Genomic DNA, 27,253 nt, shown 5'->3' with positions numbered 1-27,253 from the left:
TGGCCCGTACCAGATGGTATGGATGATCCATGTTGGCCCATTTGATAAGAACAGTAGTAGAGAAGATTTCTCCCAGGCAGGGCCTGGGTGAGTGCCTGCCTGTACTGGCACATCAGTGTGACCCTTTCTGCCTGGCTTGTCTGAACCCAGCTGGCATGGAGGCCTTTGTGAAGGTGGAGGAGTGTCCTGAGGAACGCCTGCTGAAGATGGGGAAGCTGTTGAACGAGCCAGAGGAGCTGGATTACCCTGAGGAAGATGAGGAAATTTATCATGTGATCCAAGTGCGCTCTTTTGCCAAAGACAAGCCCATGACCTGGACTTACTACATTGCAGCAGAGGAAATGGATTGGGACTATGCCCCTGTGAAGCCAGTGTCTCTGGACAGGTGAGAGTGGGCATGTGTGCTCATCAGGCTGCTCCGCAAGGCAGCCCTGCCAGCTCTTCCCCTTTTCCACAGAAATTACTTTTCATTCTGCCCAACCTGGACAATTTTGTTCTTCTTTATTAACACTAACAGTATGGATGCAGGACAAGAATGGTCTTGGGGAGGCCATGGGAAGGCAGGCCTGGTTGCTCCATTTTACCAATTTTGTCTCTGTCACCAAGGCCTCTGGAATCAATCCCTTCTGAGCAGACAACAACTCCTCACGACTTTCTCAGCCATCTGCCAGGTCCTTGGATGATGGCAGGTCTTGCTCTGTTTGTGACAGTGTCCTGCATGTGGCCACTGGCTCTCTCTCTGCCTTTGCCTGCAGAAACACGGCGAGCCTGTACCTGGAGCCTGGCCCCCAGCGGATCGGTTCAAAGTACAAGAAAGTTGTGTTCGTGGAGTATGAGGATGCAACCTTCAAGAAACGCAAGGTGTCCAGCCCACAGGACAAGGGAATTCTGGGGCCTGTCATCAAGGGGGAGGTGGGAGATCAGTTTAAGGTAAGAGAAGCACAGCTTTACACTGTGGAAACTTCAGAGCTTGATGCTGTTCCTACTAATAGCTCTTGGCTTGTGGCTAAGGTCTGACTCAAGTCATTCAGGTGCTCTCTCATGTTTAGCAATGATCAAAGTTCACTGCAAAGGCAGATGTTACTGGCAGCCTAAGGTAAATCCTCTCAGTAAGATGCACAAGATATGGCCCAGTCCCTCTGATTTGGCTTTGTTGCAGGTGTCTTGGGAACTGTGTGAGTTCATACAAGACACATGACATCCAGCACCTTCCTCTGAAGCAGGAGGGTCCTCTCATCCTCTGCTCTTCTTCATCTGTTTGCTGTTACCTTACAGCATTGGGGACTGTCACTTTTGTCTCCTGAAGTGCCTCTCCCAACCACTTGACTTGTTTGCAGCTGGGAGGAATGGGATGGTTTCCAGCAGCTTCACATTTCTGCTCCCTCCCTGGGGTTCCCTGTGTAGCTGTAGGCATGTGACAGAGCTATTTAGAGAAATAAAGGAAGGGCTTCATTCAGTGAAGTGGGGAGCACTTTAAAGCTCTTGATTGCTGCACATACTTAATGTCCTGGTCCTCTGGATTGATGTCCCTCTTCTGACTCACGTAAAGTAAGACTAAAGAAAGCAACTTTCTCTTTAATAAATCAGATATTTTCATGCCCTCCTTAAAGCAGACATCTCCCAGAACAATGGACAGTATAGGCTCATCACAGAGAAATTGTAGTTTCTTGTTTTTTGACTTTGTGGTCCCAGACATGTCTGGGTCCTGTTGACCACTGGCAGGTAGCCAACCCCTGGGCAGTTCTGTCCAGTGTTTCCCTCTCTGCAAGGACACTGAGAGCAGCTTACAGTGATCAGAAAACACCAAACATTCCTGCTGCCTGTCCTCATTTCAGATCGTGTTCAGGAATCTGGCCAGCCGACCCTACAACATTTACCCTCATGGCCTCACCAGTGTCAGGCCCTACTATGCCATGAGACCCTCACAAGGTAAGGTAGGCCATGCCAACTTGGGATATCACCTGGCCACTGCCATTTTTCTGGGCCAGGAGAGTTTCCTGAAGCTTGTGGAAGGACTGGTTGTCCATTCATCCAAGCACCTAAACTCTACAATCCCAGGGATTATGATGATTCTAGGTTCCCACATTCCCTGTCTTTAAGAAGAACTTCAATGACGAGTTGGAGAAGGGGCATTCTTGACCAGGAAGCTGGGACTGTGTTAATTGGTCCATCCTGGAGGCCTCCATTTTCTGACAAGGCAGGAACAATCCTGGTGATCCTGCCTGTGTTTGCAGTTTATTTACAGCCCTCTTTCCCTGGGCTCTGTCTGACCTGCATTCGTGTTGTGGTTCACTGTGATTTAGACTCTCCCTCTTGCAGCTTTGTAGTTTTTGTTCTGGGGTTGATTTTTTCCCCTAGATTTCATTCCTAGAACTGCTTTCACCCTTATTATTGTGCTCCCAGGACCATGACTTATGCAAAGTCATCCCACATCCCATCAGAATCCTGGGATGGCCATGGGTGCAACTTCTGTGGTTAGGAAACCTTTCTGAGCTCTTTTAAAAAGTGGGATCACCCCTTGCAGGAGCAGCCCAGACATAACTGGTCTGCTCTTGGGTTGTGTGTTGCCAGAGAAAGATGTGAAGGATATTCCTATTCCCCCTGGGCAGTCATTCACCTACAGCTGGAGTCTCACCACTGAGGATGGCCCAACAGAGGCAGATCCTCGCTGCCTCACCCGCTTCTACTACAGCTCCATCGACCCAGTCCGAGACACAGCCTCAGGCCTGATTGGGCCCCTCCTCATCTGCTCCAAGAAGTCCATGGATCAGAGGGGGAATCAGGTGGGTCTTTCCTTTGTTGCCTCAACTTCTAGGCGGAAAGGCTGGCATAACTATGGTGGGTGAAATATTTAAATAAACCCAAATGTGTCTGTCCTTTTCTCTTCAACCCTACCAGCAGTCCTATTGCCTCTGCCTTCCCCATCCTCCCTTGAAAGCTCTCTTTTCCTCAAATCTGCACCCTAACTCCTGTGAAATAGCAGTAAACTTCTCCATGCACCCAGACTGAGACCTGACAGTTACACTAGGCACCAGGTGTGCTCTGATCAGACAGTAATAATTTCTTCACTCTCTTTTCCAGATAATGTCAGACAACATGAAGTTGGTGCTGTTTTCAGTCTTTGATGAGAACCACAGTTGGTACCTGCAGGAGAACATCAAGAGGTTCTGCTCTGATGCAGCCCATGTGGATACCCAGGACCTCCAGTTTTATGCCTCCAATGTGATGCACAGTGAGTACTCAGCCAGGGGCTCCCTGCAAAGCCCCAATGGACACAGGCTTATCCCTGCCCCAGGGAAAGAGCAGGGGATACACAGCAGCTCAGCAGCCATGAGGGGAATTTGTTAGTGAAATGTTTCACCCCTGCCCTCTTCCAGCTATTAATGGCTTCGTATTTGACAACCTCCAAACAAAACTCTGCCTGAACGACGTTGTGTACTGGTATGTCCTGAGTGTTGGGGCCCAAACAGATTTCCTCTCCATCTTCTTCTCTGGAAACACCTTCAAGCGCAACATGGTCTTTGAGGATGTGCTTACTCTTTTCCCATTTTCTGGAGAAACAGTCATCATGAGTTTGGAAAAGCCAGGTTAGTAGCGTGGGCTATCCTGTAAACAATGGGCTTGGCATCCCAGCAGAGATCAGTAAGCACCTTCAGCCAGTTCTCTGGTGCCCAATTCCTTTTGACAGCTCTGAGAAAAAGGGATCCACAGCCTACTAGAACAGCAAAGTGAGAGGCAGTGATTAAATCTTTCTAAGCTTAAATCAAATAAATTGAATTACGGCATTTTACTCAATTAGTAGGGTGTGTTAAGGTCATGCATGTTGCCAAACCAGTAAACTGGCTGCAGTAACATGAGCCAGCCAACATTTGCAATCTTGGATCCAAGCTTGGAGGTCAAGGGGAGTGGCAAAGCTGTCCCTGCTGTGGGTTCAGCTGCTGGTCATGCCATTTATCTCCAGATTTTTGCAAGGACAGAAACCACAGCCACAGAAAAGTCCTAGAAAAGATTTGCTTCACAGTTGTTATATTCCCCCCACTCAGCACTTTTTTCTTAGCTCTGGCAAAAGCAGTGCTGTCAAACCATTTCCTCACTCACAGAGAAGACAGGATTTACCATGTGGTTGCAACACTGATATAATGGTCATGAGCACTGCATCTGAGCCAAGCTGTTTCTAGACACCCCAGGAAGCTTTTTACAACCCAGCCAAGCCTCACATCCGTTTGAGTTTGGATTCCTGCCTGCTGCTCAGAAGCCGAGCAGCAGCTCAGCTGGCAGCAGGTGGCAGCTCTCTCCAGCAGCAGAGCCCAGAAATCACACATCTCACCCTCTCTGCTGGGAGCAAACACACTGGCTGGGGATGTGAGTGAGAGGCAGCCTCTCATTTCTTTCTCCTCCAGTGGGAGAGATGTGGTGACTGTCTTTGGGAGAGAGCTGTGTTTGACAGTACCAGGCTGTCTTTGGGGGTGGGTTATGGTGACTGCTGCTGCTGGAGGCTCCATGAGTTCTCACTGCCTTAACTGCTCTTACAAGCTGTACTTGGGCCCTCACTGGTGTGTGTAGCTCACTAAGCTCTGCCAGGAAACACCAGCCCTGCTGATGGTGCTTGTAAGGCTCTGATGCTGCCAGCAGCTTTGTGGGTCTGGCTGTAAGACACTCTAGGGACTATGAAAGCATGGAATCACTACCATGAGCCAGAGGCTGCCTGAAAATATAGGTTGCAGTAGCAAAGGAGCAGCATGGGAATGACATCTGTTCAAGTTTCCCACTGAAGTGGGCTGATGGTGTCCTTTTGCCCTCTCTTGAGACAGGTGTGTGGACACTGGGCTGCCTAAATCCTGATTTCAGAGACCGAGGGATGCAAGCCAAGTTCACGGTCTCGCAGTGCCAGTATGAGCAATACACTGATGGGGAAGATTATGTGTATCCCGATGGGGAGGAGGTTGCCTTTGAATTCCAACCCAGGGGCTTCTCTAAAAGAAAGAAGTCATGTGTGAATGAGCAACTGAACAGCATCACCTCTTCCAGAAATGAGACAGAGAAGACAAGATGCCTGACGGAACATGGGGCTGTCCTGAGCAACAGCAGGATTTCTGATCCCTCTTCCAATGGCACATCATTTTTAGGAACAATGCCAAATCCACATGATATTTCCATGTCTTCACTGCCAGAGACAAACTATGAGCCAGTGTCCTATGAGGCCTTCCTGGAAGATGAAGAATTGTCAAAAATCATCAGCCAGGATGAAGGGTTTGGAGCAACCCCACCTGGAGAACACTTAGTGAGCGTCAATGGAAGGGTCCATGGTACTGTGAGCTCAGAAGAAGATCAGCAATGGCTGCACCAAGCCATGGCAGCTCCAGGACATGCTCTGGCAAGAACAAAAGTGACAAAAATCCCAGAGCTGCAGGAGCCAGTAAAAGGAATGACAGTCCAGTCTGGTGGCATGATACAGAACCGGGAAACAGAGCCTCAAAAGACAACTACTCACACAACAAGCTTGTGGGACTCCATTGCTTATGCTGCTGGCAAAGCCCCTCTTCAGGAGAACAGGAGCTCAATTCACCAGAATGATCTGGAGCACATCCTGGCATTTCAAGATGTGTCTTCACAGGGTAATGAGGACAAGCTACTAAAAGGAGCTGGTAAAATATCCTTTAACCTGCATGACTTAGAGGAGACAATCAGTACAGCACCATCTTTAAGTATTGATCACAACTCTTCCTCCACATTGAACAATCCTTCTGCATCTCCAGATGAGACAAAAGATAATAGGACTTCTCATGCTGTGGTTCACAGTCACGTCATAGAAAGCAATTATTCATCAAATGACCTAGATGCCAGGCTGGAAAAAAGACTTCACAAAGTGGTTTCCCAAGGCTTTTATGAAACTTTTGAAGACCAAAATATTTCTTTGTCAGACAAACCTGTACAAGGAGAAATCTTCAGAGATGAGAGTAACTCCTTGCCTGTGAAAAGTGGCACAGAAAAATCCAGTGGACTTGCCAAAGGCTCCAGCCTTCTAGACACCAATGACCTTGAGCCATCCAGCTATGTAATGACAGAAGAGAGGGATGAAGTAATTTTGAAAGAAGTGTTTCAGGATGCTAAGGAATTAGCAGAGTTGGACAGTATTGCGTTTTCTGAATCGAATGTTGTGACCAATGGCACCAGGCCATTCCCAAATGGTTTCTTAAAGAGCTCTGAGCAGTTTCCAAGACACAGAGTTGCAGCCAGAAGCACCAGTGGCTCTGACTGGAGACCTAAACAAGCCAGGTCACTGGAGAGCAGAGGTTTGGGTTTTCCCAACACCAGCAGCAGGAAGCCCCTCTCTGATGGTAAGACAGCAGAGCAGGATCTGTCCAGCCCTCCCCCTGATACATCAGTGAATAAGGAAGCCCTAAAGGCGTGTGGACCTCATTCCCCATTTTGCATCACTCGTTTCAAAAAGAGGTCCTTGGTATCAAGTGACACCTTGCCTGAGGTGATGGTGGCCCCACAAAGCCTGGAAGAAAAATCCAACATGGTTGAGAGGAGGCTACAGGCAGGCAGGGATGCTGTACAGGCTGGTGAGAGGAATCCTGAGGAGAGGCTGAGCACAGACAGGAGGAATCCTGAGGAGAGGCTGAGCACAGACAGGGGGGCACAGGGCAGCAGGGAGGGGGCTCAGCGCAGCAGACGCTCCCTCCCCTCACAGGGAGCACTGGGGACGGGAGCAGCAGTCAGCAGCTCAGAAAGGCAGGTCCTCACTGAGGCTGCAGACCTGGCCTCAAACTGGGACCCAGTGTCCCCAGGGGCTGTGGTGAACACGGGGGACTTGCACAGCCCAGCTTTGACCAAGCTGCAGCCAGGCAGAGCTGTGGTGTGGGGGGCTCCTGGGAGCGAGCAAGCTCAGGGGAGAAGCCAGATGGAGGAGGAGACAAACTCTGTGGAGCAGCTGGGTGGGTTCAGTCCTGAGCCTCAGCAGCTCAAGGCCAATGCCACAGAGGACCATGTGTCTGGGACAATGTCTGAACAAAGCCCTGAAGGAATGTCTCTGAAATCAGCCATCAGAGAGAACTGTTCACTGTCTCCAAGTAGTCCCTCTGTCAGCAACAACAGCACCAAAAAGCCAGCACAGAACGTGCAAGACGCTCCTCATGGATGTCAGGTGCTCGGCAGGGAAGATGTCCTCAGAGAAACAGGGAAGACAGAGGGCCAGGGCCTAGGAGAGCCTATGGAGGAAAACAACAGCACAGCTGGGGAGAGAAGCCACATCCCAGCAGACAGGGAGGAACCGGCCCTGAACAATGGGACACATTCCAGCCCCTCAAAGACTGCCAGGACAGACTATGATGAGTACAGTGACACAGAGCAGACCATGGAGGATTTTGACATGTATGGGGAAGAGGAGCACGACCCACGCTCCTTCCAGGGAGAGATCCGGCAATACTTCATTGCAGCAGTGGAGGTGATGTGGGAATATGGGGACCAGAGGCCCCAGCACTTCCTAAAAGCAACGTAAGTGTGATTTTCCTCCATGTATTCCTCCTGTACTGCATGGCATGGCATGATGCATGAAATGGCATGTCCTGGCAGGCAGGATCAGAGTTCTGTACCAGTACAACCCAGCTAAACAGCCCAGGAGATGGATGCTCCCAGCTCCATCTACCTGGAGGGGTTTAAACCTCCAGAAACTTTGAGCTTCCTTTCAAGTGGGTCAGGGATGCACTGGCTCTATATCCCCCTGACCTGTAACAACCCTGCCATGGCTGTCCTCCCAAGGAGACAGTGTCACCTGTCTTGCCTGACTGGCATGCCCCTGCAGGGACCCCCGAAGAAGCAGGAGGAAGCACTCCTGGCAGTACCGCAAGGTGGTTTTCCGAGAGTACTTGGATGGATCTTTCACGCAGCCAGTGCAGCGGGGAGAGCTGGATGAACACCTGGGCATCCTTGGGCCCTACATCAGGGCAGAAGTTCAAGATGTCATCATGGTGAGTAGAAAGTTCTCATTTCCTATAAAACTATAAATCTCCCTGCATTGTTGGAGTTCAGCCAGAGGGAGTGCTGAGGTGCCCTGCAGACTCCACAGTGCCCAAGGGTTAACCTTTGGGGCTTGGGGACATGTCCTGTTGGCATGTGAATGGCACCAGACTGGGAGGCAGAGCCACCATTCAGAGGGACCTCAGTGGCTGGAGGAGTGGGCCAGCAGGAACCTCAGAGTGTTCAGATGCAAAGCCCTGACATGAGACAGACCCAACCCCTGCAACAGCATGGCCTGATCAGCTCCTGGGCTCCATGGGGAGCCTTTAGGGTGAAGGGATTGCAGAAAGAGTAGTGAACTAAGTAAGGCACAGTACAGCTCTTTTAGGTGCTCTGTATGGGGGTGGGCTTGGGCTTCCCACACTACCAAAGGTCCTTCAACACCCACCTGAGAAGAAGATTGAAGGCTCATGACTTGTGTCCCTGGAGAAGTTGCCCAATTTTCATGGAAATCTTCGCCAGGATGGATTCAGCACCTCTGGGCTCCAGAGACAGTAGTGTAGCTGACCTTGTTTCCATTGAGCAGGCAAAGGGTCTCATCCAGCAAACATGAACTCAGGATGTGCTTTCCACCAGAGATTGCACTGCACAGCTACAGCTTGTGGTTCATTAGGGGTTGGCCACAGCATGGAGACCAGCTGGAGGTCTGGGAACCAGGAACATCCTTCCCACCAGCTGGCTGGACCCACCACCAGGGACCAGAGCACTGTCAGCATTGCTCCCTCTCATTCCACTGCTTTGCCTTCCCTCTGGTGCAGGTGACATTCAAGAACCTGGCCTCAAGACCCTTCTCCTTCCACTCCACACTGACAGCCTATGATGAGGGCACAACACAGCAGGCTGGGGTGGTGCAGCCTGGTGGCCTCCAGAAATACTCCTGGAAAGTCCTGCCCCAGATGGCACCAACAACGCAGGAGTTCGACTGCAAGGCCTGGGCTTACTTCTCCAACGTGGACCTGGTAGGTGGGAGCCTCCATAGGGCATCCCAGGAAGGAAAGGAGGGCAGCATGACTGGGTCCTGGCTGTGAGATCAGGGAATTTCATATGGGGCTGTGCTGAAAGCAGCCTGGGGCTGTGTAGATTCTCAGGTGTCTAATACAATGATGAATGTATTCACCACATCCTGGTGCTCTCTTCTCTTCTCTTCTCTTCTCTTCTCTTCTCTTCTCTTCTCTTCTCTTCTCTTCTCTTCTCTTCTCTTCTCTTCTCTTCTCTTCTCTTCTCTTCTCTTCTCTTCTCTTCTCTTCTCTTCTCTTCTCTTCTCTTCCTCGAGTTTTCATCCTTTTCCCCAATTGTTCCAGCTTGTGAGACTTGTAAGAAACAAGTATTCTGCAGTTCTTTGCCCAATGCCACATCAGTCTGACTTTGGCCCCTGGGTCCAGCACAGTAGGGACTGTTGGACAGTTGGACAGACAGACACCACATCCCTTGAAAGCACATGCAAACACTTGCTGTACAGCCTTTCTAGCTCAGGGCAGAGTGGGGATGCCCCAGTGAGCCAGACATGTCCTTCCCCCCTGCACGTGTCCCACAGTGGGAGCCAGGCCAGGGATGCAGACAGGTTCACTGCTTTCCTCTCTGCTGTGCCTCTTGCTGGTGTCACCACTGCCTCCTGCTCGGAATCAAACCCTTATTTCCTGACTCCCTGGCAGGAGAAGGACCTGCACTCAGGCCTCATTGGGCCACTGATCATCTGCAACCATGGGGTGCTGAGCTATGTTTCCAAGAGGCAGCTGGCTGTGCAGGAGTTCTCCCTGCTCTTCACCATCTTTGATGAGACCAAGAGCTGGTACTTCCTGGAGAACGTGGACAGAAACTGCCGCCCTCCCTGCCGGATCCAGCAGGACAGCCCTGACTTTAAGAGAAACCATTCCTTCCATGGTGAGGATCCTTGCCCTTGCCCTTTCCATCCCACAGTTATACTGGGATGGAAATACCCCAGAGCCTTGAGCCCCTCCTGACTGCTGCCTTTCCCAGCCATCAATGGCTACGTGAGTGACACCCTGCCTGGGCTGGTGATGGCCCAGCAGCAACGGGTCCGATGGCACCTCCTGAACATGGGCAGCACTGAGGACATCCACTCTGTCCACTTCCACGGGCAGCTGTTCAACGCCAGGACCAGCCAGGAGTATCGCATGGGAGTCTACAACCTTTATCCTGGTGAGATGCAGCTCAGGCACTGTGCGCTCCTCTGCCAGGGCTTCATGTTTGTGCCCTTAGGGAGTTTCTGTGGGGGAACAGCAAGGAAGGGGAGTGGATCTAAACATCTGAATTATTCTGTCCCTGTGGTTGTACAGCACTTGGCACAGTGGCATCCCATTACAGACAGTAACTCCCCTCTGCTCTGCTGTCTATTCCTGGCCAGGTGTCTTTGGGACAGTGGAGATGTGGCCCTCACATGCTGGGATCTGGAGGGTGGAGTGCAAAGTGGGAGAGCACCAACAAGCTGGAATGAGTGCCCTCTTCCTCGTGTATGACCTGAGTGAGTAATTTCTTTGTGCCTGACCCACCTGGGCACAGCCACAACTGGTGTATATTTGAGCTTCTTTCCTCAGATCTTTCAGCGTTTCTCTTGGGGTGACCCACATGGGATCTTCTGGGTTTTCACTCTGAAAGAAAGTCACTACTTCAGCCCAGCAGAAAGCACAGTCAGGGACACAGCTGGGGTGAAGGCTGGGAGACCAGCGTCATCAGCCTGCAAATATTTACTCCAGGAGTTCTCATTTTCCAAATCTGAGGGTCCCTGGACCTTCCATAAAATGCACTTACCCAAGCAAGTGCATGCATGGGCTGGTGCCTGCCCAGGCTGTCAGTAAGGTACAGTGCCCAGCTGCCTAGCCATATATCAGGAGGTAAACTGAGGCATAGAGCAATGACAGAAGGCAGTAAGTGATGCTGCCTGACTGCAGGTTGGTATGATAGAAATAGCTCCAAGAGCAACTGCAAAATCTACAGTAAACTCCTGATTCCACTCCAGAACAACATGTTTCTAACTCACCATAAGTAAGGACTGGGAAAATGGTGTGGGAGAGTAGTATTTTATCACACTGTGACAGCCTCTCTTCTGTTTATAAAAGAATATTAAATGTCAGCCAGAAAATGTTGCCAGAAATTAAAAATCTGCTTAAGATTTCAAATTTGCATTTTCCCCACAAGCTTTTGACATGCAGTGGAGTTGCCAAGGTGTGACAAGTCACTAATAATAATGGTTATTATAAGAGACAAACATCCCTGTGCTCAGCAGACCAGAAGAGAGACAGAGAGAGACAGAGGTGTCAGGCAGACTTTCCTTTAGCAATGTGATATTTGTTTTCAAAAGATGCTGCCTAGCAACAAAAAGGTCCAGGAGCAAGATGTGATATAAGGAAGAGACACTTGTCAGCAGTCCTGGGACATTAGGACATGGGAATGAGAGGTCATGGACTCAGGAAAAGGAATTTGGCAAGAGGCTGCTGTGTCTGATACTGGAAACTCTCTGCTTTTGACATGGGGGGTTGGAGCAAGAACTTCCAGCTATCCCAAAATTCAGGGATAGATGTGGAAGCCTCTATCCACCTACCCTTGGTAAGGGAGAAACAAGCCTGGGAGCTCGTGGAGGCTTGCAAACCTCCCTGAGCCTGAAGGCTGCTACCCAGCCTAGACTTTTGTTGTCTAACCAGCTCTCCCTGGTCTTTGCTTTCCCCTGTTCCCTGCAGACTGCCGGAATGCCCTGGGTCTGGCCTCAGGCAGCATTGCAGACTCTCAGATCACAGCCTCGGGGCAGTATGGTGAGTAGCTGGAGGGCAGGTGGGGTCAGGGCAGCTTCAGCTAAAACAACTCATGTGTTTGCCAGCCCCACGTTCTGCTGTTCTGCTGCAGTGGGTCCCTGGTAGAGTCCTTCATCCATGCCCTTGTCAGCATCCCAGTCAGAACCTGGTGCCTTCCCACATGGCTGGCCCATTATGTCAGTGTTCTGCTATCCTGTGTGTGGCTACTAAACCCCAGGGTGGTGCTCAGACCCTGTCCTGTAGATGGACCTCTCTCCACTTTAGGCAGCACCTTTGCCAGCAGCACCTTTGTGTCTGTGCTCTGTCCTTGCAGGGCAATGGGCTCCTCGCCTGGCCAGGCTGGACAACAGCGGCTCCATCAATGCTTGGAGCACCGACCGCAGCAACGCCTGGATCCAGGTAAGGGAAGCCTTGTGTCTGGAGAAACCACTGGGGGCATTGCAAGGCCATGCTCATGCAGAAGGGCTCATGGATGGGCAGTGCCTCCCCAGCTGTATCTGCTGTTTCCTCTTCCCTCTGAGGGGAGCACTGAGATCCTAATGGCAGCTGCTCTGGTCAGGTTGCTGCTGGCCTGACCCCCATATCCATCCTCAGTGCAGCAGCAGAATCTCTTGATGGCCCAGCTGCAGCACTGGATTGTGCAAAAATCTCCCAAATACCAAGGAAGAACAGCTCACCTCTCCAAACAGCTCACCTCTCCGAACAGCTCACTCCCAGCTGTTGGCTGACTTGCCAACATGAACAACTGTTTTAATTACTTTCATAATAAGTGCTCAGTTACGTCAAGAGGAAGAGAGTTTTTGGGTTCACAAGGAATTACCTGAACATAGCTTGCATTTTCCATCAGAAGTGAATCTCTGGCTTTCATTCTCAGGTGGATCTTTTGCACCCCACCATTATTCATGGCATAAAAACCCAAGGGGCCCGACAAAAGTTCTCCAGCTTCTACATCTCCCAGTTTGTGGTGTTCTACAGCCTTGATGGGCGAAGGTGGAAGACATACAAGGGGAATGCCACAAGCACACAGATGGTAAGGTGCAGGGTCTTGAGCAGAGTGCTTTCCCTGAATGAGATGTCCTCGGATGGTGAGGGCTGGGGAGCTCTGCACACAAAGCAGAAACCTCCTAAGCCCCTGAGATTAGGGCAGGAACAGAGACCATTCAGTGCCAGGTGACTGAATCACAGATCTGTAAGGGACTCACTGTTTGTGTCCATCTGTCTTATTGTAAATTGTCTGAGCTACCTCTTTCCACCATCCCAGATGGCTGTAAGATCCACCTCTTAATGCTATATTGCATTTTACTTATATTTAGGCATAAGAATCTACCTGAGTATCTTTTTTTTTACCTCAAAGGCAAATTTGCCTAATTGTACAGGTGCAGCTGATTTGGAGAATCTATAGTCACTAGGAAAAAAACAACAACCTAAATATGCATAAGCTGATCAATCCATTGGGAGAAGAGTAACCAGAAAAGCCTCCATTGTGTGCACCATCTGTGGCTAGAACTTTTCCCAGGTTCAAATGTTTGAGGACTGATTTTTTTTCTTCTTTTTCTCACCCTTGTTTGGTGAAAATATAAAACCAAGTTATTTTGCGCTGACCTGAAGTTTCTTCTTCTCTTTCTTCGTGGCCCGCTCATACTTCTTTGGCCTGAACCTCATCTCAGATAATTTCCCTGAGTTGTCATTTCTGTAAGGATGGTCATTTTTGTACAATACAGAAGTGCCAGATATGAACATTCTTCTTCCCAGTAATCCTTGTCCTGTCTATCTTTCCACTGGTGCAACAATCCTTTTCCTCCCTTTCCCTGCAGCTGTTCTTTGGAAATGTGGATGCAACAGGAGTGAAAGAAAACCGGTTGAACCCCCCAGCCGTGGCCCGGTACATCCGCATCCACCCCACCCACTACAACATCCGGGCCACGCTGCGCATGGAGCTCCTGGGCTGCGACCTCAACAGTGCGTCCACCCCCAGACACCAACCTCCAAAACTGCCCTCTGGGCTGCTGAGAGCCAGCTCCTTGTGTGCCAGGCCTCCCAGGCAGCTGTGGAGGGGGAAGGGGGAGCTGGAGATGGCACTGAGGTGTTGAGGGAACAAAGCTGGAAAGTCTCATTGTGGTCTTAGAGACAACAATAGTAGAGGGAAAGCCTGCGGCCAGCTCTCACCAGCTTTTTTACTGAAGCACAGGAAACTTCCAGCAGCAGCTAAGCTGATAGATGGAGAGCTGCTGCCTCAGTCTGGGGGAGCAGAAAACAGGCAGAAACAGATGCTGTTGGCTTTTACTTTGGTTTTACCAGTTGAGGTGGCTCTGATCAACAATGCAGCCTGAGGAAATGGTACCCTGGGATCATTTCTTTGGCTTTGCACACCTGCTTTGCAGCACCTAAAAGCAGCAATGGCTGTGCAGTCAGCTCATGCCCCAAACCTACCAGCTGGCTCTGAAGCAATTGTGCACAGGCACACCTGATCACACATATGCAGGGTGTTTCCCTGCCAGGTATTCTTGTCCTTCCCTGGAGACAGGTTCTTATATCTTCTTACACCATAAATTCTTCACATTCCTCGTAGATAAAATCTCAAGGGAGAAAAGAAGGTGGGAATAGTTTGGCCAGAGCTATGCTGCAGCCAGGGGCCCCAAGCAGTGCAGGGACCATGGCACTGCAGCAAGGCACAGAAGAACATGTAACAGCTGGAGCAGTGAGCAGGCAGAAGGCATCTCCATGATGGGTCTGTTCTAGCCCCTGACAAGCATTGCTCCTCTCTTCCAGGCTGCTCCATGCCCTTAGGAATGGAGAACAGAGGGATTCCTGATGAGCACATCTCTGCGTCCTCCCACAGTGCCAACGTTTTCTCCAGATGGACACCGGCCCTGGCCCGCCTGAACCTTCAGGGCAGGACCAATGCATGGAGGCCAAAGGTAGCCTGTGAGAGGAGATACCAGGCAGGCAACTGGGGTCCCAGCAGGGTCTCCTAGCCAGGGCTGTGTGGGAAGTGTGTGCAGCCACATGCACCATGCAAGCTGCACGCTCACTGCCACACTGATTTAGCACCCAGCAGCTCCAACCAGATGCCTGGTAGGGCAGGTGAAGCAGAGGGAAGTGCAGGGCCAGCTTGGCTTCAGCTGCAATGAGTGTGTCTTTCTCATTGCTGCTGGAGGGTTGAAGGCAGTCTGTCCTTCCCCAGAGCAACAGCCCCAGAGAGTGGCTGCAGGTGGACTTCGGAGTAACCAAGAAGGTGACTGCAATCATAACCCAAGGTGCCAAAGCTCTCTTCACCCAGATGTTTGTGAAGGAGTTTGCTGTCTCCATCAGCCAGGACGGCGTGCACTGGAGCCCAGTCCTGCAAAGTGGCACAGAGAAGGTAGGCAGAGCTGCTCCATGGCCAGAGCCCATGGCCACCCCCAGGAAGCACAGCCCTTGGCAGTAAACTCACTCACAGGATTTCTTTCCAAGAGCAGTGAGCCAGGCTGTGCTTCTTCCTTCCTTAAACCATTCCCAGGGGTGTCTGTCTGGGTTGATCCTGTCCTCACTATGCCAGCAGAGGAAAGTGCATCCCTGTTTTCTCTCTCCTCTCCAGATTTTCAAGGCAAACCAAGACCACCAGAGTGCAGTGACGAATACCCTGGAGTCCCCTCTCTTTGCCCGCTATGTGAGGATACACCCCCGCCAGTGGCACAACCACATTGCCCTGCGAATAGAATTCCTTGGCTGCGACACTCAGCAGGAGTACTGATGGCTGCAGGGCCGGGAAAGGCAGTGCCAGCCCAAGGACACATATCCCCAGGCACTGAGCCCTCCCCAAGGCTGGAGCCATCCCTCCAGGGGACTGGCTGCCCCTGCTGCTGGGGAAGCTTTGCAGTGGCTGGGTTGTTATCTGCCTTTTCCTTCTCTCCTCTACCAGATGCCATATACTCAGATGTAATGATGAAGAATTAAACAGTAATTTTCCAGTATCTCTCTGCATTTCCTCCTCTACTTTAGCCTTGGAGTCCCCAAGGGCCCAGTCAACATTACCAGCAGCTACTAATTAATTAGCCCCTGAGCTTCTCAGCCTTGTTTTGCACAAGCTTCTGCTGCCCTGGGCACTCTCCTGAAGGAGGAAGAGCAAATATAAGGATAGGGGGTGGAGACCCTGCTCCAGGCCCTCACGTCCATGTCTGTTTCACAATCGGTGGGGATCGGAGGCTGGAGGGAGGCAGCTCTTGCTCAATCTGACTCAGCATTGGGCTTTGGCCCTGCACTTCCCTTTGTCTCCTTTTCACAGTGCTGAGTGGCTGGGTGCCATCACCCAACTTTCTGTTGCTGCCTTGAGCAAGGCTTCCTTGTTCTCCCCAGGAGGAGTTCTGTGGGTGCCTGTGGCTCCCAGGGGCCCTGCTGGATGAGCTGCCACCTTGACATAATCTCCAGCAAGGTGTGCCATGGGCCAAAGCCATCTTCCTGACACCTTTGGCTTTCCCCCTCCCTGGCACCCACCCCACACAGTGGCAGATGTTTCCCCTCTCAGGAATGATGATGAACAGGGTGACACTGGCTCCTGCCTCATTCCTCTCATAGGGTGGGGACTTTCCAGAACAACAGCCACCTCACAAGGATGGGGAGCCTCTGGAGGGCTGTGGGGAGGGTGTGGGGTCATCCTTGTTGGGCAGCACTTCTTCTCCAGCAGCTTGCCAGACCCCGTGCTTCCCACCCCCAGGGCACTGAGTCCTCCACCTGTGATGGAGGAGCTGAGTGGCTCCACAAAGCCTCTGGCTGCTGGCATGGAAGGGAAAGCAGGGTTATGAGGGGGCTTTGGAGAATGGCAGGAGTCAGCTGGGTGCTGTCACGGTGGGATGGGCAGGATGGCTGCAGCAGCCCAGCAACATCCAGCAAGTGCCTTGTGAACTTCCAGGGTGCCCCATCAGAGTTGGGCAGTCTCTGATCACACCTGTATGAGACGTGGCCTGCAGCAGGTCTGAGAACAGCTCTGCCAGCAGCACAGGGGACAGCTGTGGTGGGGACACCGCGGCTGTGCCATGAGCAGGGTGGTTGTGTGAGGGGTGGCTGCTCTGAGGCACCCAGCTCCTGCCTGCCATCAGCTGCACCAGCCTGTGTGGTGCACAGAGATGCTCCCCTCCACGGCCTGTGTCTGGAGGAAGCAGGGACATGTGCTGCAGACCACCCCAGTGGTGTGACCTGTCTGGGAACACACACCCAGGGGAGATCAGAAACTGGTGCTTCAAATAACAACTTGAAAAACCTAATCCATATGCCACGTTCCACACTACTATACAGGGAGCCTTTGCTGTGGCCCTGGCGGTGATTACATTACAGCCCAAGCAGGAGATGCAATCACCCTTTGGCTTAATTGCATTCTGACAGTAATCAGGCACAAAGGTGAGGAGAGGCTGCCTGGCAAGCACTGGCCTCAAGAGAGGGATAGGAGCCATGAGCTTCTCAAAGAGAACACCCCTGCCTGCTCAGGCCCTTCTTGAGGCATCGTTCCTCAGCTCCAAGGCAACTCCATCTCTCTTGTGTTTCAGCCCAGCTGAAGCATAAATACCCTTCAGGGCCTCTACCAGTGGATGCTCAGGCTCATCTTCCCTCCAGAAAGAGGCTGCCATGTTGTGGTACATTTGTCTGGTGACACAGTTAGATCAGAGCAAAAGCTCTGTGCACCAGAGCCCACTCTGGGTTATTTTCTAAGAGGAAGCACAGCTGAAATCTCTGCAGGCGTCCTAGAAGCCTTCACCCACCAGCCCCGAGCAGTTCCAGGATGTTCTCCAGCCAGCCAGGCAGCAGGGAAGGGACTGTGCTAAGCAAGAGCAGTAGTGGGCAGGCAGGCAGATGTGTCTGAGCCTGCCAAGTTCTGGCATCCATTACTGGAAGCACGTCTTGACATTTATCTTGTGAGAAACGGAGACCAGACGCTGTTTCCTCACAGCACGACGCAGATCTGAAATGCATCACATCCTCCCCCAGCCACAGACATTTCTGTGCAGGGGAAGGGCTTGACCAGCATGAAGCTCTCTGCCTTTCAGCCAGGAGATGTTCTGCCCAGCCACAACCCTGCAAGGAGCCCTCTGCAGCACAGGCTGCCTGGATGAATCCTCCTGGACCCCAGGGATCTTGGCTCAGCTGCCAGCATTTCCTGGGCTGGGTCATCTGGTGTTCACATGCTGGGTTTTCTGGTGTGTCCAGGAAGACAGAACACATCCTGGCAGTCTTTTTTCTATTACAGCTCAAGCAGAGATTAATTTGCAAGCCACAGTGTGTGAGGTTTCAATGCAGAGCCCCAGCCAGATAAGCCACGGGCCAGGGAGGTTTCTGAATCTCCCTTCCTTCACGCTGGATGGAGAGCTCTTGGTGTGCTCCCACACCTGAGTCAGATGTGGGGAGTTTGCAGCTATTGCAGCTGTGCAGGTGGGCACCATTCTCTGAAGAAGCTGCCAGCACATAACAGAAACAGGCGGTACCAGGCTGAAGAGAGCACTGGAGAGGGACCATGGCCGATGGGGAGCAAAGCAGATTTGGGCAATCACAGCTGAAGTCCAAGCTCAGCCACAGAGCTACGGCCAAGCTGCTCACTACCTCCTCCAACTCAGTTTTCCCATATGCAACCAAGAGGGAATGAACAGACTTAGACATCTTTTTCTGTCTGTCAGGTGTCTCTTGTCACATTTCTCCCTCCTACTACACATTCCATGATTAATTTCAGGGCTTGTCTCTGCTCTCTGTATCTCCTGCCTCCTACTCCACATTTCTACCAGCCTGTTTCTAGCCTGTGAGTGGAAGAGAAGCCCTGCACCAAGGGGTCCTGCCTCCAGCACATCCCAAAGCCATGCCCCACCAATCCCACTGTGTGTCCACCTCCCCTCTTCTCCTTGTAGGCTTTTTCAGCTGCTGGGTGAGGATGCTACGACACGCTCTGCAGAGCCTTCTTGGTCAGCTGGGCAGGGATGGGGAAGACGAGGCTCCCAGCACCCTGGGAGCACATTCTCCAGCCTGGTAGGCACATCTGCTGAAGGCAGTCAGGCACACTTTGACTTTTCTAGTCCATTATTTTTTCATCCTAATCCTGCAGACAAAGTCTGGGCCACAGGTTCCACCATGTGCAGCTGCAAAACATGGCCCTCTTAGCTGTCTTTCTTTTGCTCCTGGTATTGACTCTCCTGATCTCCTACTAACACTGCAACCCTGTGTTGTGCTTGGTACAAAGAACTTGCTTAGCATCAGGAGCTAAATTTGATGAAGCCTTAGACCACAAGTTGTGAATTTCCACCCACACAGGCTGAACTTTTACCAAGTTCAGTCAAAGGGGGCCCCAGAGCTGGTTTGAGCTGGAAGATAAGGAAGCAGGGAAGGCTGTTACCACCATTAGGTCAGCTGACACAGCAGTCTTAGAGATAAGAGAAGGAACAGCCCACCTAGAGACAGGCAGAGACCCAATAAAGAACATGAATACCCCAGATCCTCATATTCCTAGTGGTCAGAACTGTCATGTGAATGGTGGGGAACTTACATTGTAAGGATAAAATTGCCCAAGGATTTCTTTCATTTGGGTTCCTCTTTGGAGGTACCCAGCTCAAGCTGCTCTACATGTCAGATAAATAAACAACACATTTACTCAGTGGATTGGCAACTTCTTCAAGCAGGACCAAGCCCTGTTGACAGTGGCATAAATCCTGGCAGGTGGGGTTATTCCTTCCACAAAGCCCAAGGCCCAGATGGGCAGTGTGAGGCTGAGGGCAAGAAGCAGAGCTATGCCTGGATAATGCAGAACTCCAGGCAGGAGATCCCACAAAAAGGCACAACAGCTGCCATAGGAATAGGATTGTTGGGCAGAGCACTCCCAGTCCAGGCTGTGCTTTGGGATTCTGCTCCTGGTAGTGTTAGAGCAGCTTGCTGAAGTCAGTCACATCAGTGCCTGCAGCTCCCACACCTCCTTTTCCCTGCACCTCACAGCATTCTGGGCTTTCTTATAGCCCAGTCAGGAATAGTTTTGTTCCCACGAGGCAGGAGAAATTTGCTGTCAGAATGAAATGGATTTTCCTTCTTTCTTCCCCCCTTCCCCTCCCACCCCCTTCCCCCTCTGTTTTCGTGTTTTCTTTCCCTAGGAGTTAACACCCTTCTTCTTCTAATATTTCTTAGGATAACTTTAGACCAACTCAGCTTGGACAATTCATCTAGCAGCACTGTGGGAGTCTGGTACAAGGCAACCTCTAAACCTCCAGGATCCCAGGGATGGTGTGAAAAACCCTTTTAGTGATTTCTTAAACAATAATACAGCAGAATTAACTTTCCATCCCAAAATAAACCTCAGACTTCACTTGGACCCTCTCATCAGTAAGACCTACAGTAAGGGCAGAAATGGTTTGACAGCAGCCCTTTGCAGCATGCATGGCTCACAAATGCAGGGATTTGTCATCCCACCCATGAAAGTTGAAGGAGGTGGAAGACCCAGAACAGCTCAAGAAGAGGGCTGTCCTTGCTAGAGTGCAGAGAAATCCCTGGGTGTCCTTGCCTTGGAGGACTCCTGGAGCTCTGCACACTGGCAGAGCCCAGGAATGACCATTGGTTTGTGAGAGCCAGCCAGGTACCAGTGCTGCTTTGGAGAGGTGCTCCCCATGTCCCTGCTGGGCCCCTGCCCAGAGTGTCCCAATGAGGGAAATTAAGATGGTGAAGGGCCTAGAGAGGAAGCCTTGTGAGGAGCAGCTGAGGTCACTTGGTCTGTCCAGCCTGGAGAAGAGACTGAGCACAGACCTCACTGCAGCCACAACCTGCTCATGAGCAGGGGCAGACACTGATCCCTTCTCTGTGGTGACCCACGCCAGGAGCGGAGGGAACGGCCTGAAGCTGTGTCAGGAGAGGTTTAGGTTGGATATGAGGAACAGCTCTTCACCCAGAGGGTGGTGGGACACTGGAACAGGCTCCCCAGGGAGTGGTCACTCACCAGCCTGACAGAGCCTTTGGACAATGCTCTCGGGCCATGGTGTGACTCTGGGGCTGTCCTGTGCAGGGCCCGGAGCTGCTCTGGGGTACCTTGGGGTACTCTATGATCTGAATGCTTGGGCACGGACGAGGGGCTGGCACAGCCCTGAGGCGATGGGGACACTCCCGCGGGGAAAAGCCGAGCCGGGGCTGAGGGGAGGAGAGCACGCCGCCCGGGACCCCTCAGGGCCGGCTCCTCACTCTCGTGGGGAAAACCCGAGCCGAGCGGAGGCTGAGGGGAGGAGAGCACGCCGCCCGGGACCCCTCAGGGCCGGCTCCTCACGCCCGTGGGGAAAAGCCGAGTGGAGGCTGAGGGGAGGAGAGGACGCAGCCCAGGACCCCTCAGGGCCGGCTCCACGCCCCGCCGCCGGGCGGCCCCGCCGAGCCCCCGGCCCGCCCCCCGCCTGGCTCCGCCCGGCCCCCGCGCACACGGGCGGAGCGTGAGGGGACCCGCGGCGCTGCCGAGCCGGGCCGGGCCGGGCCGGGCCGCTCAGCGCTGCCGGGGCCAGCGGGACCGGCCGCAGCTGCCGGCGGGATGACCCTCAAGTCGGGGCGCAGCTCCGGCGGCGGCAGCAGCAGCATGAGGACGGCGCTCTCCGACCTCTACCTGGAGCACCTCCTGCAGAACCGGCCCAAGCCCGAGGTGAGCGGCCCGCTGCGCCCTCAGACCCCGCGCCGCCGCCCGCGCCCCGCTCCCGGCCCCGTCCCCATCCCCATGGCCGCCCAGCCCCGCAGGGAGCCCCGGCGAGCCCCGCTCTTCGGGCCCTTAGCCCAGCGCTGTGCGTCCAGCTTGGGCCCGGCACGGGTCCCGCGGGGGTCCCGCTCCATCCCGTCCCTGACGCACATGAAGCAGGGTGCCAAAGGCAGACACCCCGCGCTGCGCATCCCGCTGTGTGCCCTGAGCGTGGCGTGGCTGGTCCCCAGCACCCGGGAGCAGGGATGCTCGCTGGGGACGTGGGTGCCTCCGGGGAATGGTCAGCCAGCACAGCCGGCAGAAGGAGCTGGGTGCAGGAGAGGAAGGCTCCAGCATCCTGCCGCGGAAGAGATTGTGCTTGTTTTTCTGCGAAGTTGTATCTGGTCTGAACTGGAACTGCCTGTCACATGAGCTGATTCAGCTGCTGAGCAACCTCCAGGTCCACAGCATGGGCTGGAGGAGGCTGGGGTCTCTTCCCCAGGGAAGGAGGATGCAAGCAGCTCTTCTCACGCCTGCCCCGGGAAAGGGAGAGATCCGATGGCCCATGCACCCCGCCTCCAACAGGAGAGCCGGCCGCCCCAGCCCTCTTGGTTCTGCTGGTGGGCTCCTTCCTCACTTGGTGTTGTGTGGGGTAGCTGGGGTGCAACCAGAAGATCAGCAGTTGCCAGTATTAAATAGCTGGTGTTTTTCTCCCAACAGAGGTTTCCAGCTTTGAAAAGGCATCCTTGGTGAAGCCATAGCACAACGGCCTGCGCTAAGGTTTCCTTGCAGCTGTAGGGAGCCTCTGAGAGAGAGCAGGGAGGAAATATCCCTGAAGCACTGTCCTTGGCCTGTTGTGTTGGACACTTAAACGTGCAAAAGAGGCTTGTCAGATCTGTCTCACACCAGTGGCTCATCTGCTTTTCATGGTTCAACCCTGGCAGGGTGCTTTATAAAAAACAGTAGGAAAAAAAATAATTAAAGCAAAGTGTCTGGACCAGGCAGCTGCTGAGAGGAGCTCTCCCATCCCTCTGCCTGCCTGGCTGCAAAGAGAGCAAGGATAAATTACCAATAGCAGCAGAGCATGGAAAGTGTAGGAGCTGCCCTGCAGCTTCCTGGTGTTATGGTGCATTTATTTCAGTAGTGATAAAGGGAGAGATGGTGAACTGAGATCTGCATGAGGCCTTTCAAAAGGAGCTCTGTAGGGCTGGCTTCCAACAGGGTCCTGAGCCTGCCAGTCACAGATACCTGTCTCTGTGTCATGGGCATGCAGAGAGGGTGCTGGCCCGCTGTGGCCCCTCCATGGGACACCAGGACATCTCCCAGCAGCAGCCCCCCTTCTTGGGAAGGGTGCTGAGTCTGCCTGGCTGCTCCTGGTCTGGAGTCAAACAGGATGACTAGAAGGTTTCTCTTCTGCATTTTCCCTGGCAGAGCCACATGCTGGGAAATACTGTCCTGTGTTCCTCACGTGATGGCAGGGCATGCAAATTAGTGCAAGTGGAAGCCATGTTATTGCTAGAAAACAACCCCAGGCCTCTCCTCTTGAGCCTCACCATGTGCCTGCATATCTTTGCCATATCTCCTGACTGACAAGTAGAGATTTGCCAAAAAGGTGTGGGCTTTATTTCCAGCTGTGCACCTGGTTGGCAGGATGACCTAGGGCTTGTCCCTTTATCATCTGTGACTCAGTTCCCCAGTTGTAAAATGGGCAGCGAACATGACCTTTGGGAGTTTGGTGTAGAAAAGGAGATTACTTCTGGGAAGAGCTGATCTTGAGGGTGCAGAGGGAACAGAGGGAGCACTGCACTTGCCTCTGGGCAGCAGTTCTCGGGATCCAGCTGGCAGCAGCTCCAAAGCAGACTGAGGCCACAGTCCCCAGAGACCAAATCCTGAATCAATCACAGGTAAAACTCTGTTGAAAGCCAAACTAAACTTCTGGGTTTGACTGGGTTTGAAGTGGGGAGGGCTGGTTCCAACTTTTTAATATCAAATGTATTTTTTGTTGTGTAGCTGTGTGTAACAGCTACAGGGGAAAAGCTGTTTCACAGGAAGCTGGGATGGAGTGGCAGGGCAGCTCCTCCTTCTGTCAGTCTTGTGGTTTCACTGGCTTTTCCTTGGAGGTTACCAGCTTCACAAAAACATCTGGAAGGCTGCATCAGCCTTTTCTGGTGAGAAGGTGGTGCCTCAGCGAAAGTGACTTGAAAATCTGGCCCATCTCCATTGCAGCACTCTGTGATCTGGAGTCAGTGTGAGGGCTCACAGAACTGCAGCACCTTCTGGCTGCCATGACCATTTTGTATCCTTCCTATTTCTCTTTTCCCCCTTCCCACAGAGACCTCTTGGGTATTTCTGAGCCTTTTCCCGGTGTCAGCGATGTAATCCTTTTTGGTTTAAATGTGTATTGGTTTGATTCTTGTTTTTAAACTTCAATCATATTGCTAGAAGGGGTCTTAGGTGAGATTGTTCCTGTGGCTGTGCAGGCAGACTTGAGAAGTCAGTAGCCCCTAGCAAAATGAATTACTTCTAAATGTCCACATGGCTGTTGCTCCCCAGCCTGCTGGAGCAGCCCTAAAGCAGCTTCCAAGCCAAATTTTTTGCTACTTTGCTTTTTTTTACACATTGCTGTGTTTTTTAAGGTGTACAAGACTGAGATGGACAGATCCTGGATGGGGAGGGAAGCAAGGCTGGAAGCACTGGAGGGTGGGAGCAGATATTGCTGGGTGAAGACATCCCTGGATCAAGCAGTGCCCCAGCCTCCCTGCATGCACCCATGGCGATTGTAATGTGAAGGATGATGATTCCTGGAGGGAGCTGGGGTTTTCTCACAGTGTGAGAAGAGTGTGTCTTCCTGCCAGCCAAGAGGGCAATCCCAGAGCAACCTGGCTCCAGGGTTCCTTCTTGCATCCAAGCTGCCGTACTTTGGAGGCCTGCTTGGCAAAACCAGCAGTACTTTTCTCCATGTACTCTCCAGTCAGTGCTGTTTTTCCAAGGCTACCTGATACAGAAGTCTCTTGGTTCAAGCAGCAAGGAGAGCCCAGGAACCAAATCTCTGAATGTGCCCTTTGCTCTGTAGTTCTGCTTTCCTCAAGTGCTGCTTCAGCCTCCTGCAAACAAGCTGCCCAGTTAATGTTTGATTGGCCCATGGTGTGTAGCCTGGTGAAGCCAGCACGGCAGTAGCAGCATCAACCCTGGCAGACAGTGCTGACCCCACTGGGGGACAGGATGCCAAGTTCTGGGATCCTTCTCCCATTCCTGTTGGTAAACACTGCCCAAGGAACTGGTACACTTCCCTGTGCCCTGGGATATGAGGGCTCTTGAAGAAAATGCAGACAGGGGGTTGTGGGGCACATCTGACCCATGGAGCTGGATTTGTTCAGGAGAATTTGTACCCTTGTCAGCCAGCTGCAAGGCACACAGGGCTGCTGGGTACTGGGCTGTCCAGCACCCCTACTGCCCAGCTCAGCCCCCCAGCCTCCTTGCCCCACATCTGCCCCAGCACGACCCCTGGCAGTGACAGAGCCTGGGGCTGTGCAGAGCTGGCAGTGGCTGGTGGCCACGAGCTGGCTCTCAGCAGCACTCACAGATGTCTCTTGTGGAGCAGTGCACAAGGAGCAGAGTCTGGCCAGTCACCAGCGTGACTCTAAAGGCTCTTGAGGTCACAGACTACACTGGGCCAAGCCAGCCAAGAGTGTGGCAGCTGCCAGGAGAGTGAGAGGCAATCCAGCCAGCCAGCCCATGTGTGTGGGACACGAGATCCTGTTTCTGGGTGCCAACATCAGGGCTGAATCTGCCATCCCAAGGGTCCTGGCTGTCCTAATGAACCAGGCATTTTCCCATCCCCATCCACTGGGTGCCCAGTGCCATCAGCAAAAAGGCCCACACCATCCCAGCTTGGCTCTGCTGTTGGGGGATCCTTCTGCATTCAGTGTTGCCATCAAGTGACTGGTGGCCATCCTTAGGCACAGCAGACAGTCTCTGGTGACAGACCTTGTTCTCCAGGAGTCACCAGGGTGACACTGGTGCTGTGTCAGCATCGAGGGCTGGATGTTTTCTCCAGCTCTCAGCAAAAAGCAAAGGTCGGGGCCAGGAGGCTCAGCTGTTGGGGATGGTGAGGATGGGAACTCCCAGTCCCTGGAGCAGACTGTGCTGTTTCCTGGGTCATGGGGCTCTGCTGAGCCTAGAGGTTTGAAGCCAGGAATTGCATGGTCTAACACTTTCCCAAGGCATGACCAAGATAAGTATGATCTGTGCTGACTCCAACCACCTCATGGGCACTTTGGCCTCAGATTGGGCTGGAGAATGTCCTTGTCCTCCTATTCCTCCTTGCACCTGCTGGTTTGGCAGAGGGAGACATCTTACAGAGAGCTGTGGGACAGCTCTAGGCACGCATGGTGCTGGATCTGTGCCTCTGCTCTGTGAATGGTGTGGCAGCATCATGCCCTGCTAGTGCTGGTAAGCCACACTGGGGGGGGATGGATGCAAGTTGTTCTTCCTTCCACCCTGCAAATCCATGGCCTGGGTGCTGTTCTGGGCTGGGATTCAGCCTTCTTCTCCATGTTTAAGCCATTGGCAGCTGGAGCTCACGTGGTTGCCTTTTGAGGAGGAGGTTGGTTGGCATTTTTGGAAGTAGCTGGCTTAAAAATAAATTACTGCATCATGGACACAAAGCTCCCTGAGCCCTTCCCTCCCTGGCTCAGCCTCACCAATGCCCTCCTGGGGGCTGTGACAGTGACTGTGCCTGGTCTGTCCTTCTCTACCAGCACCTTTCTTGTTATCCTTGTTAGTCCTGACTCTACTGCCCATTTTTTTGTCTCCTTCCCTTTTTTCTGCTATTGCACACAGCTGGATTGCTATCTCAGCCAGCAGCATTCCATCACATCCTTACCAAAACTCTTATTATTGTGGTTTAGTGCCATGGCTGCAGCCCAGTAGCAGATGCTCTAGCGAGCTGGGGCAGGGGAATCAGGCTGATGTTTCCCAGCTCCTGGCATGGATCTTCCGGCCCTGGTGCTCAGTTCACAAGTCAGGCTGTGGGAGAGGGAGGTGTTGGCTCTGCCTGTCTGGGCATGGTCACATTGCTGATGCAGGACTGAGTATCCCTGCAGCTTTGGCTGTGGCTCAGCGCAGGCACTGCTGGGAGGGAGGGTGCAGGCTGCAAACTGGGCAGCAAAGCCAGGAGTCTGTGTGGAGTGGGACAGCCAGGAGAGTTTGTTTGGCATCATGGTCTGGTATGGGAATTTGTGCCAACAGGGCAGGCAGGGGCTGCAGGTCGAAGCTGGGCCAGCACTGATTTGGGAGAGGCTTGAGGAAAGTCCACTGCACTTGGGGACAAACAAGCAAATTTCTGAGCTGTGTGGAGACATTGCCCAGTGTGTCTGAGGGATTTAACAGGATTGTGTCAGGCTTTCTTGGGCTGTGAGGGAGAAGCTCACCAGGCAGAATGAACTTGGAGGTCTTTGTATGGGACCCCAAGCACTCTCCACCAGCCCTGGTGCCAGCACATGCTGGAAACCAAGAAGAGAGGTTTCCTTCGGACTGAAAGCCTGTGCTTGGCTTCCCAGTGCAAACCAGCATGAACGGACCTGGAGCTGGGAGCTGGGAAAGGGAATGGGATGTTTCTGGCTGGCTTGGGAGTACACTGCCTTCAATGCCTGAATGTTGTGTACATGGCTCTGCACTGTGTCAGTTGCCCACTGATGTAGGCTGAACTTGCAAACTGAGCAAGAACAAAGCCTAGCTCCAGTTCTCAGGGTTGAGTCCCAAACTGTTCTGTTCACTTGGTGGAGATGTCCTGGGCTTTATGCTCTGCAACAAGCTATCTGTG

The 27,253-nt window shown here is 52.7% G+C and overlaps 2 protein-coding genes across 6 annotated transcripts in view; both read left to right on the top strand.

Annotated features, from left to right (window-relative positions):
* The window catches only part of F8 (coagulation factor VIII), a 24,204-nt gene extending 8,462 nt beyond the window's left edge, over positions 1-15,742 (top strand). For 2 of the 3 annotated variants that reach the window (XM_056491063.1, XM_056491064.1), the window contains 19 exons: positions 151-385; positions 756-930; positions 1,836-1,929; positions 2,572-2,783; positions 3,082-3,232; positions 3,378-3,587; positions 4,812-7,500; positions 7,808-7,973; positions 8,781-8,981; positions 9,675-9,903; positions 10,000-10,182; positions 10,388-10,504; positions 11,718-11,789; positions 12,103-12,188; positions 12,664-12,819; positions 13,604-13,748; positions 14,559-14,707; positions 14,974-15,150; positions 15,367-15,742. In XM_056491063.1, the coding sequence (XP_056347038.1) occupies positions 151-385; positions 756-930; positions 1,836-1,929; positions 2,572-2,783; positions 3,082-3,232; positions 3,378-3,587; positions 4,812-7,500; positions 7,808-7,973; positions 8,781-8,981; positions 9,675-9,903; positions 10,000-10,182; positions 10,388-10,504; positions 11,718-11,789; positions 12,103-12,188; positions 12,664-12,819; positions 13,604-13,748; positions 14,559-14,707; positions 14,974-15,150; positions 15,367-15,522 (5,603 nt within the window). In that variant the 3' untranslated portion in view covers positions 15,523-15,742. The remainder of the gene's footprint in view (positions 1-150; positions 386-755; positions 931-1,835; positions 1,930-2,571; positions 2,784-3,081; positions 3,233-3,377; positions 3,588-4,811; positions 7,501-7,807; positions 7,974-8,780; positions 8,982-9,674; positions 9,904-9,999; positions 10,183-10,387; positions 10,505-11,717; positions 11,790-12,102; positions 12,189-12,663; positions 12,820-13,603; positions 13,749-14,558; positions 14,708-14,973; positions 15,151-15,366) is intronic. The other variant, XM_056491065.1, reaches the window with a different exon arrangement.
* The window catches only part of MPP1 (MAGUK p55 scaffold protein 1), a 24,878-nt gene continuing 12,508 nt past the window's right edge, over positions 14,884-27,253 (top strand). Inside the window, exons 1-2 of one of the 3 annotated variants that reach the window (XM_056491069.1) lie at positions 14,884-14,888; positions 23,229-23,333. Coding sequence is in view for 1 of the 3 variants with exons in the window: in XM_056491067.1 (XP_056347042.1) it covers positions 21,292-21,399 (108 nt within the window). In the remaining 2 variants the exon portion in view is untranslated. Of the gene's footprint in view, positions 14,889-21,185; positions 21,400-23,161; positions 23,334-27,253 lie in introns of those variants that run through there. The other 2 variants (XM_056491067.1, XM_056491070.1) reach the window with 2 other exon arrangements.

This window comes from Oenanthe melanoleuca, chromosome 4A (assembly GCF_029582105.1).
Source record: "Oenanthe melanoleuca isolate GR-GAL-2019-014 chromosome 4A, OMel1.0, whole genome shotgun sequence".
Classification (NCBI taxonomy): domain Eukaryota; kingdom Metazoa; phylum Chordata; class Aves; order Passeriformes; family Muscicapidae; genus Oenanthe; species Oenanthe melanoleuca.
The sequence above is the reverse complement of the archived record's forward strand: the minus strand, read 5'-3'. Positions and strand labels throughout refer to the sequence as shown.